This window comes from Cariama cristata, unplaced genomic scaffold, assembly GCF_000690535.1.
Source record: "Cariama cristata isolate BGI_N322 unplaced genomic scaffold, ASM69053v1 scaffold40087, whole genome shotgun sequence".
NCBI lineage: Eukaryota > Metazoa > Chordata > Aves > Cariamiformes > Cariamidae > Cariama > Cariama cristata.
This window is the reverse complement of record NW_009628118.1, coordinates 1-16497: the sequence shown is the minus strand read 5'-3', so window position 1 is coordinate 16497 and position 16497 is coordinate 1. Positions and strand designations below refer to the sequence as shown.

Below are 16497 nucleotides of genomic sequence, written 5' to 3'. Positions count from 1 at the left end.
TCTCCCCACTACATTACTTTCTGCCTCCAGCACAATTGAGGCACTGCTGTTAACAACCTTGCAGCACAGGGTAGAAACTAATGCTCAGAATTCAGAGCAGAGAAATGTCACAGTTGTGCCAGAAAACGTCAGTTGAGCTTTGCTGGGTAAAGCAATCTCAAAACAAAATAATCAAAAAATGAACAAATCAATTAATGGTTTACAAAAAAAAGTCATCAAACCGTTGCAGTAAAATATAGAAGAAATTTTTTTTAAAAAGTCAAATCAGCACCTTGTTTTGAATTGCTAAGCTCCTACAGTGGAAGCTTAAATCACAACCTCATCACTGTAGAAAGAATAAAGCTTATCCCTTAGAAAGCAGGCCAAGGTTGTCATCCCCTCTTCCCTCAAATTCATCAGCTCAGCAGTAAGGATGGGTCTGGAAGCCTTTGAATTAATTTGGTTTCAGTGGTTTAGCACTTGCTGATCAATTCGACCACAGGTCCTTAGACTCATGTATCCACCCTGGTAATTCTGCTGGGCAGACTCAGGATGACTTAGCTTCCAAAAATCAGGTGTTTTCAGGCCAATATGGCCAAAGTAGAATCACAGTCTGATGAGACTCAATACAGTTATCTGCCACCGCTCAACAGAAGTTAAAAAAAACCCCAAAAACAAAAACAAACCCCCCCCACTATTTATCAGTTTAAACAAAGTATAATTAACCCAAGAAGTCCATGAAGGCAAGTCATCTGAGAATAAGCACTTGAAAGGATAAAAAACTAAGTGTTTTCTATGAAAAGTCTGAATATCAGCTGGAAAGCAGAGAGGTTTTTCAAACACATTTTTAAAGAAAAATCAACTCTCTTTTATGGAGTTTGACCAGGCCATAGCTGACACACATCAACCAGAAGCATAAGAAGGTCAGTCCATAAATGCCTTCTGGAAAGCGCTCTGCCCTGGAACTCAGGGAAGAGGCCATCTACAAATGGTCCATGCTCTGGCATCCTACCTGGCAGGAGTTCCATGTAGTAGCACTAATAAGCATCTACTGTAAACAAATCTCATCTCACCTGCTGCAAAACAGAGCCAAATACTTCAGAGAAATCACAGTGCTTGCCCCAAAAACACAATTTACAGTTGAACATGAGGCACAACACAAGTGCAAACGACAAGTAACACGGTAGAACTGGCTGAAGCCAGAATGAAAGATGCTACAATGCAGTCACGTGAAATTTATGTACATGCTCATCTTCAATGATCCAAGATGAGTATTTCTAGCAGAGATGGAGGAATGGCCACTGTTAGTCACATATCTTCTGAGCATCAGAGAATTAAGGCTCAGAGAGGACTCGGTAAGGTAAAAGTTGGTGAATGTTTTGCAGGTCTCTTCACATCTAGACTGTCACCTGAGGTACGGGAGCAAGAATGAAAGTTTCCTCATCTTCCACTGGTAAAGCAGAGTTTATCAGTTTTCTTTTTCAGAATTAGCACACTCTGGAGTTTCTGTTAAAATTAAAGAATGAATTTCTTCTTCCTTAATTACCCTGTCGTAAGCATTCACAGAATCATCCTTTGCACAGCTCTGAAAGAGAAGAACAACATTTTTAACAGTGCTTCTTCGTGGCAAGCATGGTTTTTTCAGCCAAATAAGACAGACCCGTTTCACAATGTATAGTCTACATTGTAGTGAAAAATCCAAGGTAGCTGGCCAACAAATTGTGCTCGTTAGAGAAATGGCTTAGGCCTGGTTGACAGAAGAGTTGTCCTCTTTGGAGATGAGGAAGAACAGAAGGTTGGTCCCCATCTTAAGAGTGCTTACAACTACAGCTAATGGGTGAAGCTCAGGTATGAAGATGGAGAAGTGAGGATGTACACGCTTAGTACAGTTTTCACCAAGATCCTGAGCACATACAGAAGATCAAGATAATACTCAGAGGCAAGAACACAGCATTACTTGGGGCAGTAACAAAGCACTTGCCAAAGCACGACAAAGTGTAACAGCTACCATACTTACGATCCTCATGGTCAAGTGTCTCATCTTAGTCCCAGCATGACCAATACATGCTGTAATATTTATCCAAATGGTAGTAAACTAGGAGGCCAAATCCATGCTTCCCACATAGTTCTGGTTTATTATTAGGTGAATTCAGAATACCCTTATGGAAAAAGGGAATATTGGATTTTGGACTCTGACTCCATTTGCAATTGGGAGGCCACAAAAGGAAACTTACTTTAATAAAAAACAGCGATTCCTGCAACTTCTGTTCAGGTGAGAACATCCAATGCACATGCAGCACCAGACACCCAGATAGTCATTATCCTCTACAAATGGTTCACAGGTGGCATAAATTTTGAGATGTCACAATAAGTCAGAAGGTCTCTTCATTATAAAGACTGTGTTCAGAGAACACCACACATTGCCTCGTGTCCAGGTTTAAATTAGGGCTTGTCAGTGTACGTCCCTTAGGATTTTTATAAAGAGCTATTGAATTAGATTTGTTTAGAAATAAGAGTTTCCATAATTCATATTATGTTTCTTTTCCCTGAAATAAGGGTCCATAGCAAGTCTTTTGTCAAACAAAGCCTGAAGCAGCTATGGTTGGTTTTGTTCTTTTGCCAACGAGAACCCGAACGTCCTGATTTACTTCATAGCTAACCGACTGTGGTAAATGTGAAAATGCTAAAAATGTAAGTTTCTCGAAGTCAAATATGAATAGCTTTATTCAGCAACATAAATATGAGCAGAGAAAGACCCAATGTTCAGGAGAAGTAGTTTAATGGAGTTGCAAAAAACGAAAACAGCACCACAACAAAAAAACCCACAACCAACCAACAAAAAGCCCCAGCCCCCCCCAAAAACCCAACAACAGAAAACCCCCACCCAAAAAACCCAACCCCCAAACTAACCCAAAAGACATTTAAGGGACTGTCAGTCTGTAAAATAACAGAATAATGCAATTCTACTAATGTATCTAGAAAAGTGTATGCAATTTGAGCAGAAAAAAATCCCTCTCAACTTTGGGTAATTGTTTCTGAACAACTGCTACTATTGTAAATACTTAAATCTTCATATTATATACTTGCTTATATACAGTTGATTTTAAGACAGACATAGCTATTAGGAAAAAGAAAATTGGAAGCCTACAGATTCTAGTTCAATAGATTAGTTGGCCCAACAGCTTCTTACTAACCTGGGAATCCTCATTCTGCTCTCCAAACATGCGCTTAAGAATTTCTCTAGGGTCTGGAATTGGTGGAAGAATTAGTATCTTCAGCCTTCAGAAAATTAAAAAGACAAGACTTAGATGACAGATATATCAATTTAAAAATCATCATTTCAAAGTCATACTTGGTTGCAGTCAAGAAAATTCATGGAGTCAGCTTGGCATCACTCGCCAGCCTTCATCCCCTGTCACTGTACTCAATTCTTATTTTTAGTACCCAAACCAAAAGGAAATGGGAATACCCACACAGACAAACTCTAAGTAACTTTCACTATTGAAAAAGACAGCAGCAAATGTAGACCTTTTTTAAAAATCTGATAAAATATACTTTATATATAAGCCTAATTTTGAATTTTGACTTTGTTGCTGAAAGAGACAGGATGCAATAGCTGTACAACAAGAATCTAACTGTAAGTAGATATAAACAGTATTACCCAAGTGCAACCAGATCATATATATGGTCTATAAACCTGCTTCTAATGACCAAGGCACAATGATGCTGACATTTTTGTTATGCAGTACATGTTATGGATAAAACAGATGCTACTGAAACATGCCACTTCATGGGCGTTTATCTGCAAGAGAGATGAATTGTAATGCAAGTCAAAGACCAATCAGAATCAGTGTATTGTAAATAAAGGGAGATTGTTATTTACCTCTTTAGATAAACTAGTAGAATTATCGTAGATATTGCTACTGTTAATGGAATGGCAATTATTAAAACAAAATAGAATGTAGAGTCCATCTTCTCACCTGGAAAACAAAAATTGCAGAAACTTAGGGATGTTTCGAGATGTTTTTTAGGAATAATGACAACAAATTAATTTGTTCATAGACTGAATGTTTTTAAAATACACTAGCACTTTTGTAGGCAAGGACTCCTATTTCAAAGCATGGTATTATAATGTAGATACATTTGGCAAGAAAACGCAAGCCAGCGAGACTCAGGGTTGAAAAACTGACAGCACTGGAAAGGGGTCAGTGCACAGCCAGACAGATGACAACCCCACCAACATATATAGCAGTACAGGCAGTAACTGATGGCACTCCTGAAGGACTAGAACTCTCTTGCCCTCTTTTCACCTAAAATTAAATAGATACGTAGGAAGATGATCTCCAAGTCCCACTTATTGAGCAGACAAAATGTATTAGACACCTTACAGATGAAGAATAAAGTGCAACAAATTGCAGGAACAACTGCTCTCACCAATACTCTTTTCTTCACTCCAGTCACTATGGAGCTTGCTGCTGTAACACTCAGGCTTTGGTTTTGCTCTCACTTTGAAGATGTACTTGCTATTAGGATCAACGCTAGGAATTAACGTATAATTATTTTCAACCTAAGATAAAAAGAAAAGGTAATTTGCTTTGTTAATTACCAATGTATTTTCAGTCATTTACAGTCTGTTTTCATTGTGCAGTTAATATATTCTGAATGTTTTGATGGAAGATCTTTTTCTGAATACTGAACTTCATAAAAAAGGACATAGTAGCATTCAACCAGCACAGACTGTCTAAACAGATTCCAAAGCTAAGATTTAATCTTATTCACTGCTACATCTATCATGAGGCATTTGGCATCGATGATTAAACTAAGACTCAGTGCCTGGAACAGTGCCTTTTTTTCCTTTATGAGAAACACCTGTGATTTACCCTGCCTTCCCCTCTCTGTCAGGGCAGCAATGTTGATCTAACTTTTACGACCCCAAAGTCCTCTGTGATGCCTCTACAGAGAGGCACACACACTAGATGGGAATCGAACTTCACTTATTTTTTATCCAAAATGCCAGGTTCCTGAAGAACATTGGCATTATTCGAGTTTGCTAAATTTAGGGTAGGACAAACAACTAAATATGCTCCACAGGAGAAGAGTGCCACCTTACTTTTAAATTTACCATGCTGTTTACCATTCTGATCAAACAGTACAGTCAGTTTGGCTATGCAGATACAGCCATGAGTACATCCAGACACTGAACTCAATGCTTTTTAAACGTGTATTAAATCAGTGTATCTAAAAGTACACACCTTTAACTCATCCCCTCCTCTCCCCCAGTCTTTTTATCCCCTTGCTTTTCTGTATATCACTCTGTGTTCTTGTGTGCACTAGAAATTAATTTTGCCTTATGGTAATCAGGTCACATCATTCAATAACAAGGCAGTCATCTGTGCGCTTGCAGCCCAGAAAGCCAACCGTGTCCTGGGCTGCATCCCAAGCAGCGTGACCAGCAGGCCAAGGGAGGGGATTCTCCCCCTCTACTCCGCTCTGGTGAGACCCCCCTGCAGTACTGCCTTCAGCTCCGGGGTCCTCAGCATGAGAAGGACATGGACCTGTTGGAGTGAGTCCAGAGGAGGCCATGAACATGATACGAAGGCTGGAGCACCTCTCCTATGAAGACAGGCTGAGAGAGTTGGGGTTGTTCAGCCTGGAGAAGAGAAGGTTCGGGGGAGACCTTAGAGTAGCCTTCCAGTACCTAAAGGGGCCTACAAGAAAGCTGGGGAGGGACTTTTGACAAGGGCATGGAGTGATAGGACAAGGGGCAATGGCTTTAAACTGGAAGAGGGAAGATTTAGATTAGATATTAGGAAGAAATTCTTCACGGTGAGGGTGGTGAGGCAGTGGCAGAGGTTGCCCAGAGAAGCTGTGGATGCCCCATCCCTGGAAGTGTTCAAGGCCAGGTTGGATGGGGCTTTGAGCAACCTGGTCTGGAGGGTGTCCCTTCCCATAGCAGGGGGTTGGAACTAGATGTTCTTTAAGATCCCTTCCAGCCAAACCATTCTATGATTCTATAATCTGACTGAGCACAGACCAACGACAGGAAAACCCAACACCAACAGACCAAAGTCGCATATCACTGAGAAGCAAACAGCTACAGGCATCACAGTGTGTTTCCTGGCAAGTGTTGTTTAGTTCAGTATATAAACTTCTTTATTGGACTGTTCTTATATATTACTGCTTTGCCCTAACAAATGATTGCAAGGATTCTGAAGACTTGTATGAATTGTGTTGTATAGGTATTACTACCAGAAACCTACTATATGAGAGAAAAATCTTACGTCCACACACTTCCAGCTAGCGCACCAGACCCATTCACATGCAGCATGTTATTTTTCATTTTTAAACAGCAAATATTTGAATTACTGTGAATAACAACACAAAGTATAAAAGATACAGAGCAAAAAAAAAAATCAGTTAACTGTAAGTAATGAAAAATTACTTTAATTATCTGAGCGGTGTCCAAATCACCATTGCGATATTCAACTTCATAAAATAAACACTTTTCTGGAAAGGTCTCTGATTCACTCCATTCTACATGTATTTCATCATTAATCTTTGACAGTGTAACTCGTCTTGGTGTAGCAGGTTTTACTGAAATGCAAGATGGAAGAATTAGTTAAAAAGTATATTTCACTACTTACAAAAATTGTTCAAGTCCTGTACTGCATAATATTACACTTATACCAGTTTAGGAACAGAAAAAGGAAAAAGTTAGCACCAGAAAGTCAAGAAAGAATAAAAACAACTAAAGAATAATAGTAAAAATGAGTGGAAAACGACATCCTCCCCAACTCCCCAAAAAACAAACCCTGTCTATATAATTCCCAAATCAAAGATCAATAGAAGAAGGGAGAATCTAATCATCTTGTCTCATTCACAGCTTATGCGGTGCAAACAATATACTAGCAAACTTCTTTTTACAATTATTTTTTATAATGTGGTGTTAAACTTACCAAGGGTGGTAGGATTTTTATTTGCACACACAGGCCTAATTTCTTCAGAATCATCTCTAATCAAAATACTTATAGCTGAGTAAGTATTGGTGACTTTTAGGAAGCTAAGATTGAAAATGCATGTAAAGATTCCTTGGTCCACAGAATAGTTGCTGCACTTCTTACTGTTTTCCAAACCATCAAACCTATAGGAATAAAAGTATTTTTAAAAACTTCAAAAGAATAGGACAGCAAGGGGTAAACTTGTTTTTAAACCTGTGTTAGAAATTCTGAAGACTGATCTTGCATTGAAGCTGTGCTATAGCATATAAAAGAGTAAGCTAAACAAAGAAGCTTCTAATTTATCTCAAGCTTTAGAAAGAATATTATTTTCATAAGGAGTGTCAAGTAGCAGAAAGAGAGGCAGGTTTGCTTTATATTGAAGCATCAAAGATAACAGCTGCTTTCAGCTTTGGTTCACATTTTCCACATGGGAAAACAATTTCAAGGAAAAAAAATATTTAGAAAGCAAACTAATTTGGATCACTTCCCATCAACAGAATTTCACTTCTGTGATAGAACGAGCTGATCGATCTCCTTTAGTTATGCCCCAGATATCGCAGTTCTTGCTTGAGACAGCTGAGTTTCACCTATTGCCTGCATTTGCTTTTCAAAACGTCACTATTCACTTCCAATAGCACAGAAGCTATAACAGCCTTCTTCCTTGCTTCTCTTTGTGCCCCAGCTCCCAAGGAAAATATGCCAGTAGCTTTTCCTTCTGAGAAAACTGGCTATTTATTATTTATTTAGAAGTGATATAGAGAAAATCAGAGCTTCATTTAAGAGCCCAATAGGAGTCACGTTCCCCTAGTTCACATGTCAATATATAGGGGCTGGGGAAGTCGAAATTGTCTGTCTTGTTTTCAGGACAGGTCCCTTTTTTATCCACCCTTATCACCTCCCCACCCTGGGGCTGACGAAGATGAGGAGGCATTCAGAGCAGACAGCACTATGCCAAGGCATCAACCTGCTCTCCTAAGCCTCCATTTCAGCAAGTGTTACTCTGCACTGATTGGATTTGTTTGTTCTAAACTAACTTTATATTCCTGGCCACTTTGGATGAAAAGATAGGGTTTTAGAGGAAAATATCAAAGAAGAATATCAAATGGAACTAAGTGATAATTTTTCAGGTATTTTCATTCATTTCTGAAAAACAAAACCAAATCCATAAAAAACCCCACCTCACCTGCATTATGGAAAATGTTTTCCAGTCAAAAAAATCAAGTGTTTCCTTAGTTTTCAGCTTTAAAATCAAAAAAGTATTTTTCTTTCTAAGCAGCACGAACTGCCACTTTGCTGTCACTGCAGCTCCATCTTTCATTAAAGTTAAGGGGCAAGTTGAAAATATACAGCTCTAATCTAAAGCAGTATTCCAGTAAGTATCCACATACCCACAAATTCAACGCCTCATTGGTACTGTTCTTGTAATAAAGAAAACATTTCTTTGAGTAGCAGTTTGGAGAGAGAACAGTCCTCCCTGCATTTAACTAAAGCAGCAAGTTTTCTGTTGTTTGCTGTCCAAATACGTTAAATCGAACCGCTAGCCTGCGAGACTGCCATTGAAGAGGAATAGAAAAAAGTTGATTTAGTTAGTTCAGATAAGACAGAAAGCCAATTTAAAAACTACAAGGGGCTTCCAGAAAGAAAACTTCAATGTTTCTACAGAAGCTAACGCAATCTGGCATTTCACGAGCCCCATCAACACGCAGAAGTATGTGTAGATCAGCGTGCACAGATCTTGATGCCAAGTTTTCGCTCACACCACAACTCTGTTCCTTTGGAACAAGAGTCTATTTATGGCAGTCAGCTGGCAAGCAGGGATGATGATAAAAAGATGTTCTTCATAACTTTGAAGGCAAATCAGTTATTTATGACATTAAAGATAAAAACAAAACTACTGCTAAGTGTTATTAATGCCTTCATATCATTTTCGAATGATTTAAGAGCTGACACAAAGATTAGTGAGTGATTCTGGTTTAAACAGCCCCTGTTTGTTGGGCTGCTAAGAAAGCAATTAATATATTGGTCTAGCTCAGTTCTTAATTCTTCCCTCTTTGAATCATAATTAGAAAAAAATTAGAAAGCAAGAGCAGTTATTTTAAAATGGGCTCCAGAAGCAGCCAGTGCTTCACATAATAGTTACATCAACTTCCCAAAAAGACTCAACAACTGCAACCTCTCGACCTTTCAGCACTGAAGCTTTCTGTTGGACATGACCCAACACTAACTTGTATGCAATGCCCTGCGACCTTTTGAAGCAACAGGAAGCAGACAAGTAAAATGCATAATGTAAAACTAAAGATTAGCACTAAAGCACTTTAGAGTTGAGAATAAAAAGTTCATACGAACCAGTAGTACAACGTATAATTGGTATCACTGCTTGCATTCTCCCCAGGACGCCACGTACAAACCATATACTCCAAATTGTGCCAAACACAGCTCAAGTCAACAGCAGCAGTACCTGGAATACCTGCAAGGCAAGTTGGAAAGTTCTCTGAAGATTTATTTTGCCAGCAAAGTCTTCTCCTCTATTTCCAGAAGTAAAACAGCCGTTTTTACGTAACTGAAACTGTCTGGAAGGCAAAGATGGGTTACCTCTCAGCCTGCACTGCCTGTCTCAGCACAGCAAATGATGAATTCCAGTTGTTGACCGCTTGCAATAGCTGAAATCTCAGCAGAGTAACTTCAAAATGCAAGCTAATAATAACAGTGAATCTCAGTTTCCACCACGTCTAAATTACTACTCAAGAGTTACCTGATGCGAAGGACAAGCTATTGAGTCGGGAAAATATTTTGTTCTGTTAAACTACAGATACTTTAAAAAGGAGTTAGAGTAACTGGTAATTATAGGGATAGCACTCAGCTTTGTTATAGTTATTACAGCCATCAACGTTAAAAATAGTCAGCATTTGATTATAGTTAACTTCTCCAGATACAATATTAGTTTCTCAGTATTCCGAATATGGAAATACCTGTAGATCTTAAACATGAACAAAAGCAACACTGAGTAAGCCAAATTTTTAATTTTGACCCATATACCTCTAGAGATTCAACTTCTTCAACATATTGAAAACCCAAATTACAGAACATAAATACAACTGAGTACATAGCAATTGTAAATAGAGATGTCAACGTATCTCCCAGGCAGAGCAATTACAGAATAAAGTCTTTCATATTCAATCTTACATTTTTGTATGGCACAAGTTCTTTATATTGTATTATCATATTACAGCATATCAGATATTTTTTCCTTGTAACAAGTAGCAACATCTTCAAGAACTAAAAATAAAAATGCATGTTAATTTTATCAACAGTCCAGACTTTTGTTGATAGCAAACCCCAAACTACTTTCTACTTCCAAGCTTGCATTCTCCCTGAAGTAGCAACTGTCTAAGAGTACAGGAAAATGAAACTGGTTTTCCTATTCCAAGAAGTATTTAAAAATATTTTATTTGCAAGCAGACTTTTAAAAGCCCCAACCTGTTTAGTACATGCTGTCCTAATGATCTGCTCCCCTGGTCTTCCAGAATACCCTTTTGACAGATATGTAGACAAACCTGATAAGGTCTCAGATTCTTCCGTCCACATGTGGTTTTTGTCTACACCAGGTCACGCTCCTGGGTTAGACGGATTTTTACTACTCAAGCCAAGAGGCTCTATTTCCGTGCCGTACCTCCTAACTTCCAGCATCCAGCAGAATACATTATTCCTTAAAGTCTGCTTCCTAACAATTTGCTATGGACCCCTTATTTTTTCTCTATTCATTTTGCTATGCACAGCTTCGTAGACCCCAGTCATCTCCTTCAAAAAAGAGACAACCCTACTATAATTATTTAACTAAGTCACTTATTTATTCAACAAGTTGTTAAATATGCTAACTATATCCCTCTAACGTTTACAAATGTAGGGTTATTTTAGGGATTTTTGCTTGTACAGAAGAATCATACAAAATAAACTGACTTGGATGTTAGTCATGAAGTCAGCAGGCTTAATACAACCTAAATTATCTCTTGTCTCACAACCACAGCACAAGGACAAGAGCAGTGTCAAGAATCACATTGTTGTCTTGCAAGACCATTTAAATTTTATAAGCTTGCCTATAAGGTTTTAAGCATCAGAAGACTCTAGTTGTGTTTAAATGTAGTATAATCACTCTGTTTAAGGTCTATCAATTGAACTAGCTCTTGTGTCTGGTATCTCCCTATTTCTCCATGATGTATTTCTATGATGTTTTGTTAAAGTAGCAAAGACAACAAGGACATGTCTCCCCAGGCCAAGAGAGGCAGGTCTGTCTTGGGTCTGGCCGCTGCACCTGTTACCTTTTGGCAGAAGAGAGGTCTCCACCCACCGGCTGGGCTCGCTGGTGTTATCGTACTTGCATTCACTTCTCACTTTGAAACGCATTTCCTCATTCAAGAACGTATCTGTCACACGAAAGCGACTCTTACTCCATTCCTGGGTTTAGATAGGGGGAAAGAAAACCAGAATATATGGCATATCGTATCAGACATATGGAATTACTATTAATGTAAGGATACATTACAGCCCCTCAGAAAGACTGCAACTCAAAGCTAAGTAAAATGAGTGTCTGACAATGCAGGAAGCCTCAGCACCACTTAGCTTTTCTTTATCCTCATTAGGTACACTCAGAACTCAGGAAAGGAAAGCTACTTCTACTCCAGTGACCTGTAGACACAAACAAAGGCTACACAGAGATCGAGGAAGACGTATAACATGGAGGAAAAAGATCCTAGAGTAAGCCTTCATGGATAATGCAAAATAAACATGTTTATATTAAGCTATATAAACATGAGCTTACAGATCTAACCTTCATCATCCTCTGTGTGCGTGCACATGAGTGCATGACAAACAGAAGAAAGAACATTTGAATACGTAACCAAAAAGCAATGGGAAGAGTTTACATGGATTCAAGGAGCAAAAGAAAAAAATTATCAAAACAAATCCACAAATGGCTACTAAATACAGTGACGCCACATCAGGCTCAAGTAGTCCATAAGCTTCCATTTTCAGAAGAGAATATGTGTTTGTGTAAGAAAAAGGCTTAACCTTTTATCATACACTTTCTTGAGTATCTTTTATTGGTCTAGGGGGATGCCTTTTACTTAACTGGAAAGAGGATACAAAAAAAATACCTTTGTTATGACCAAAGAATGGTGTAACCACTTGTGTATTAAAAAAAAAATAAATGAAAAATTGGCACTAATGAGAGGGCAACGAACTCAAACAGCAATTACAGGCTAGGTTCTACCAGCTGTACACAAGAAGATGCGGCAAGGTGATACACAGTCTGGTTCATCCTGTCACGTGAAACCGCTGTCCCTCAGCTCTTTCACTACTGCTGACCTTAACATCTGTTAGACCCTTCCACAAACTCATTCAGCTTGTTAACCAAGCAGACTTTCAACTTGTTAACTTGTTAATCAAGCCATCAGAAGAGGTAAATGGGTTTCTGCTGAGGTAGCAAGTTTGGCTCATCTATAGGTCCAGTGAAGATCATTAGAGAAGGAGGTGTCAAAAATGAAATATCACCCTTTTAGCATTGCTAAGCCTACTCAGCTAAATCAGCTCAGCTGTTCGTGAAACTGCAGCCTTACTTCAAGCCCAGGATATCCTGGAGCTGTCAGAAAGAATACAGCAGTCACTGTGAAAACATCATTGTAAACATCAAGCCATAAAACTGTAACAGGGCTCAACAACAAAGGATTGTTTCAAGAGGCATCGTATTGATTTTAACTATATCTGAAACGGCAGCAGGGCTGACTCCACAGCTGGTGTGTATTCAAGGCTTCAAATTCTCACTGTTTGGAATTATGGACTGATAACATATTATCTTATAGGCAATAAATTGTAAAAATATTTGTCCTACAGCCCCTTCAGTACCATGGCAATGCTGCTCTCAGTCCTGACAAAACAGTTGTTATTCCACACCAAGGATCACATCTGGGCTGCAAACCATCCAACACAGACATAAAAACAAAAACCCCAAACAAACAAGTTTTATAATTTCTGTGACAGGGAACAAATGTGTTCCATGTTGTCTTCATAACACAACCTCCATGAATTAATTGTAAGTGCAGGGACAAGGCAAATATGGGAATATGTTAATACTTGGCATTGCCTCCCAAAGATGCTGTGCTGTCAAATCACAGCTACACCAACGTTAACGTGCATGCCTCTTTCTTAAATTGAGTTCAAAGTGAAGGAGACCAGCCTTTGCAAATTCCCATTTAAGTCTTAAGGAAGTAGCTGCCCTGTATATATTTTATTTTTTCTAGAAAGCTGCATAAGCAAAGACTGAAACAAGTCTTTTCACGTTATTATTATGGTACTTCTGTGTAATCAGTAGCAGCTCTATTATCAGAGAGTGACGGACAGATTTTTCTGATCTGAAGATCCCACATGCTGGTATGACTTATTTTTGAGGTTTTGATCCCATGACAAAAATTAAAGGCTATATTAAAACTGTAATTATATATCTTTATATACGTATATATGCTTACAGACAGAGTTTTATCTCAATAAGACATTTACTGGAGCATAGCAGAGTTTAAAGAGGCGATGTGCTTACTGTTTTGCCCTGAGGGACCTCATCAATCACGATGTCGCTGGAATACTCCAGGTTGCAGCTACTACTGACGTTCTCTGGGGGGTTCCATGTCCAGTTCAGGGTGCAAATTTGGATAAATGAGTAGGCCAGGTTGGATGGTGGTGGAAGAACTTTTGCTCCTAAAAGAAAGAAGTTATCGGTGTAACAATCCTGTCGGTCCACATTTTACAGTTAGTAATACGGACAGATTTTTAACTCTCCAACAGAAAAGAACAGAAATGACTTGTCAACTTCATCAGCTCCTGTTTGCTACCAGATAAGCTACTCCCCACTAAATTGTTTCTACTATTCCTGTTATCTCAGTCATTAATCATTTAAATAATTATAAGAAACTCACACGCAAAAAAACTGATTGAAAAGTAACTTTTAGGAAATTGCAGGATGCAACAATGTGGTGGCTGTGGTAATAACTCATGCTCGAGGAGGGAAGATGAGTCTCATTTTTCAGTTCTTTTCTGCTGTGAGTTTGCACCACACGTGCTGATCTTTAGTAAAAACAGGGTATACATTTTGTGAGGCAATTAACACTTTATTCTACCCCAAAATTATCCATCAATGCAGTTTTAGAGAGAAAACTTTAAAAAGACAAGTGATTATATCTTGCAAGCAACAGCTGTATGTTAGAACCACAATTTAGCCCAATCCAAGCAAAACCGAGAATGTTAAAAAACAACAAAGAAACCACAATGCTTTTTCAATTACTCACCTATTAAACTCCTAATGCTATGCTCTGGCACAGTAAGCAAAACCAGTGCGGGACAAATAGTAATTCACTGCTGGCACACTTCAGCAGTACATTTTTTCACCTCCCCAAATGCAAGATAGAAGCAAAGGAAGAGCCATGACTCAGAGATAGTTGCTGGGATAAATCCATTTGTGCATTGACCCCTCCTTACTCTCCTGCGCTGAGTCACAGCCTACTCCATACCCAGTCACACAGCTTGAAGGTCATATGAGAAAACAAAGAAGGGAAATATAGCAGAAAACAGAAAACTGACAGGAAAAATTAAAGTATGTGTCAGACTCCAATTCTTGAAAGCATTACCAATCGGTAATTCCCTAAGAAAATGAAAGGGAATTTTGTTTTTTTAAAGGGTTACTCTAATGTGTACTATTAGAAGATATTAAATAAGAGGCCAAATGAGACTGCTTCTCGAGGTATCTGCAGGTATCACCAGTGAGGCATCACCACCTATTTGTCTGTGGAAAGAAAGCACCCTTGTTACACAGTAGCTTCAGAAACACTTCAAGTTGGTATCAACTAGTGCTGCAGGTCTTGCTGCTTCCAGGAAACTTGCTCATTCCAGGAAACCAGGCTCAACCTGCCCCAACACTTGGGCGAACGCATAGGGAAAGGGCAGAGCAATTCCACGGAGATCAGTTGTCCCATCCAGCTCACGGTGCAGCACCATTACCTTCTGCTAGGACAAGGAAGAGGGCAGATGGAAAGCCAAAACAGCCTCCTTCAGCAAGAATTCTGCTCAGAGCGTCCATGACGCATGGACGTCCATATCTCACATTTCCTGCGAGCCAAAGCTTAAAGAAAATTCATCAAACTCCTGGAGCTTTCTCAGACCTTTACATAGTTAAAGGACAGGCAATGGTAGAGATCAGACCTTACCACCATCTGCATGTCCATGTGTATGTGTGGATAATGTATGCTCGCACAGAAAATGCGTATAATTACTAGGATTTACCGTTTTAGTCTGAATATGCTTAGCTTTTTTGAATACTTAAAACTTCGGGGATTTTTTGTTTGTTCAGTTTTGCAGCTGACCTCAGGTCAGAAGAGAAATTTTTGCACTTAGAAAAATACAGTGTCCTCTGATAAAACTGAATCTAGGCAGAACATTTTTGCCTATTACCTGTTCCACTAACAAACACTTATGACAGGTTTTAGGAACAGCATCGGGGCCTTAAGTTTGCAAATACTGAGTCCTTTAGATTACGTGAAAAAAAACAAGACTACATAGCTCCAAGCACACTTTTAATGATCAAACCTTTTTATTACCTACAAAACCCACAAACCATTAAAAAAATTTACAGTGTCAGCCCTCATTGCCGTTCTGAAGTTCTACACATTTCCTTTTAATAGATTTGATTAGAAGTAATTGTGCTTAAGCCTGCAGATTTCTAACCGCATAAAGTAAGAGGTGGGAATAGTCAAGGTTTATAAATAAATAAATAAATTCTATTAGCATAAAAAGTTTAAATCTAGTAGGTTTTAGATTAATCTATACAATTCTGAAGTTCATGCTTTCATGTTACATTCGGCCAAAGATTTGCTTTTATTTGTAGGCTTAGTCCGTCTCATACTTTTGTTTTATAAAACATACATACGGTCTAATACTTTCGTTATTAAAATCTCATCGCTACAGCAATTTAGTGGAACATCTCAAAGACCAACTACAAAACACAGGCAAGACATTATTCTACTCTTAAAAAACCAAAACCACGGTGATGCTTCTAAGAAATAAAGTGCAGCAGTTACTACCAGAGATCAGCTGAGGCAATCCTGCACAGAAAGTATTTTATTTCTAAAAGCCGTCATGTGGAAACATCAACAAATACTTTGCATCAAGTATCACAGAAGCACTGTAAAGTATCATAAAAGCCTTTGTATTTGTATTTTGTCCTTCTGTATTTTCTTAAGGTTGATTTCATAGTTACAAAACGAATTGTAGCCAGTTGAAAAATAACAATTCCCTAACGTTTGCAACTGTATTTTTGCAAAACATTAGCAAAGACAGAACCAATAAATCCGAGCCCCGGTTCTTATGAAACCCTCATAGACACACACACACATCTTTCCTGCAACTCTCCAAAAGCGGGGAAACCAGAACTAACGGCAAACGTAAGGGACCCAGGACACGGCCCCCGGGCCTGCCCCCAGCA

At 38.7% G+C, this 16497-nt stretch overlaps 1 protein-coding gene across 1 annotated transcript; it reads right to left on the bottom strand.

Annotated features, from left to right (window-relative positions):
• Nucleotides 1–1447: 1447 nt before the first annotated feature.
• IL13RA1 (interleukin 13 receptor, alpha 1) lies at nucleotides 1448–13710 on the bottom strand. The gene is made up of 9 exons (XM_009704646.1): nucleotides 13564–13710; nucleotides 11294–11429; nucleotides 9324–9444; nucleotides 6936–7120; nucleotides 6422–6573; nucleotides 4414–4546; nucleotides 3863–3959; nucleotides 3174–3258; nucleotides 1448–1564 (listed from the first exon to the last, which is right to left on the bottom strand). Exons 2-9 carry the CDS (start codon nucleotides 11376–11378, stop codon nucleotides 1448–1450), a joined length of 975 nt encoding a protein of 324 aa, XP_009702948.1. The 5' UTR covers nucleotides 11379–11429; nucleotides 13564–13710.
• Nucleotides 13711–16497: the final 2787 nt, after the last annotated feature.

Excerpts from the sequence above, each read along its gene's own strand:
- IL13RA1 (XM_009704646.1), bottom strand. The coding sequence starts at position 11,378 with ATGCGTTTCAAAGTGAGAAGTGAATGCAAGTACGATAACACCAGCGAG. Across the intron at positions 7,121-9,323 it reads AATTATACGTTGTACTACTG|GTTTGATGGTTTGGAAAACA; the intron begins GTTCGTATGAAC and ends TTATTCCTATAG. Across the intron at positions 1,565-3,173 it reads AGCAGAATGAGGATTCCCAG|AGCTGTGCAAAGGATGATTC; the intron begins GTTAGTAAGAAG and ends CTTCTCTTTCAG.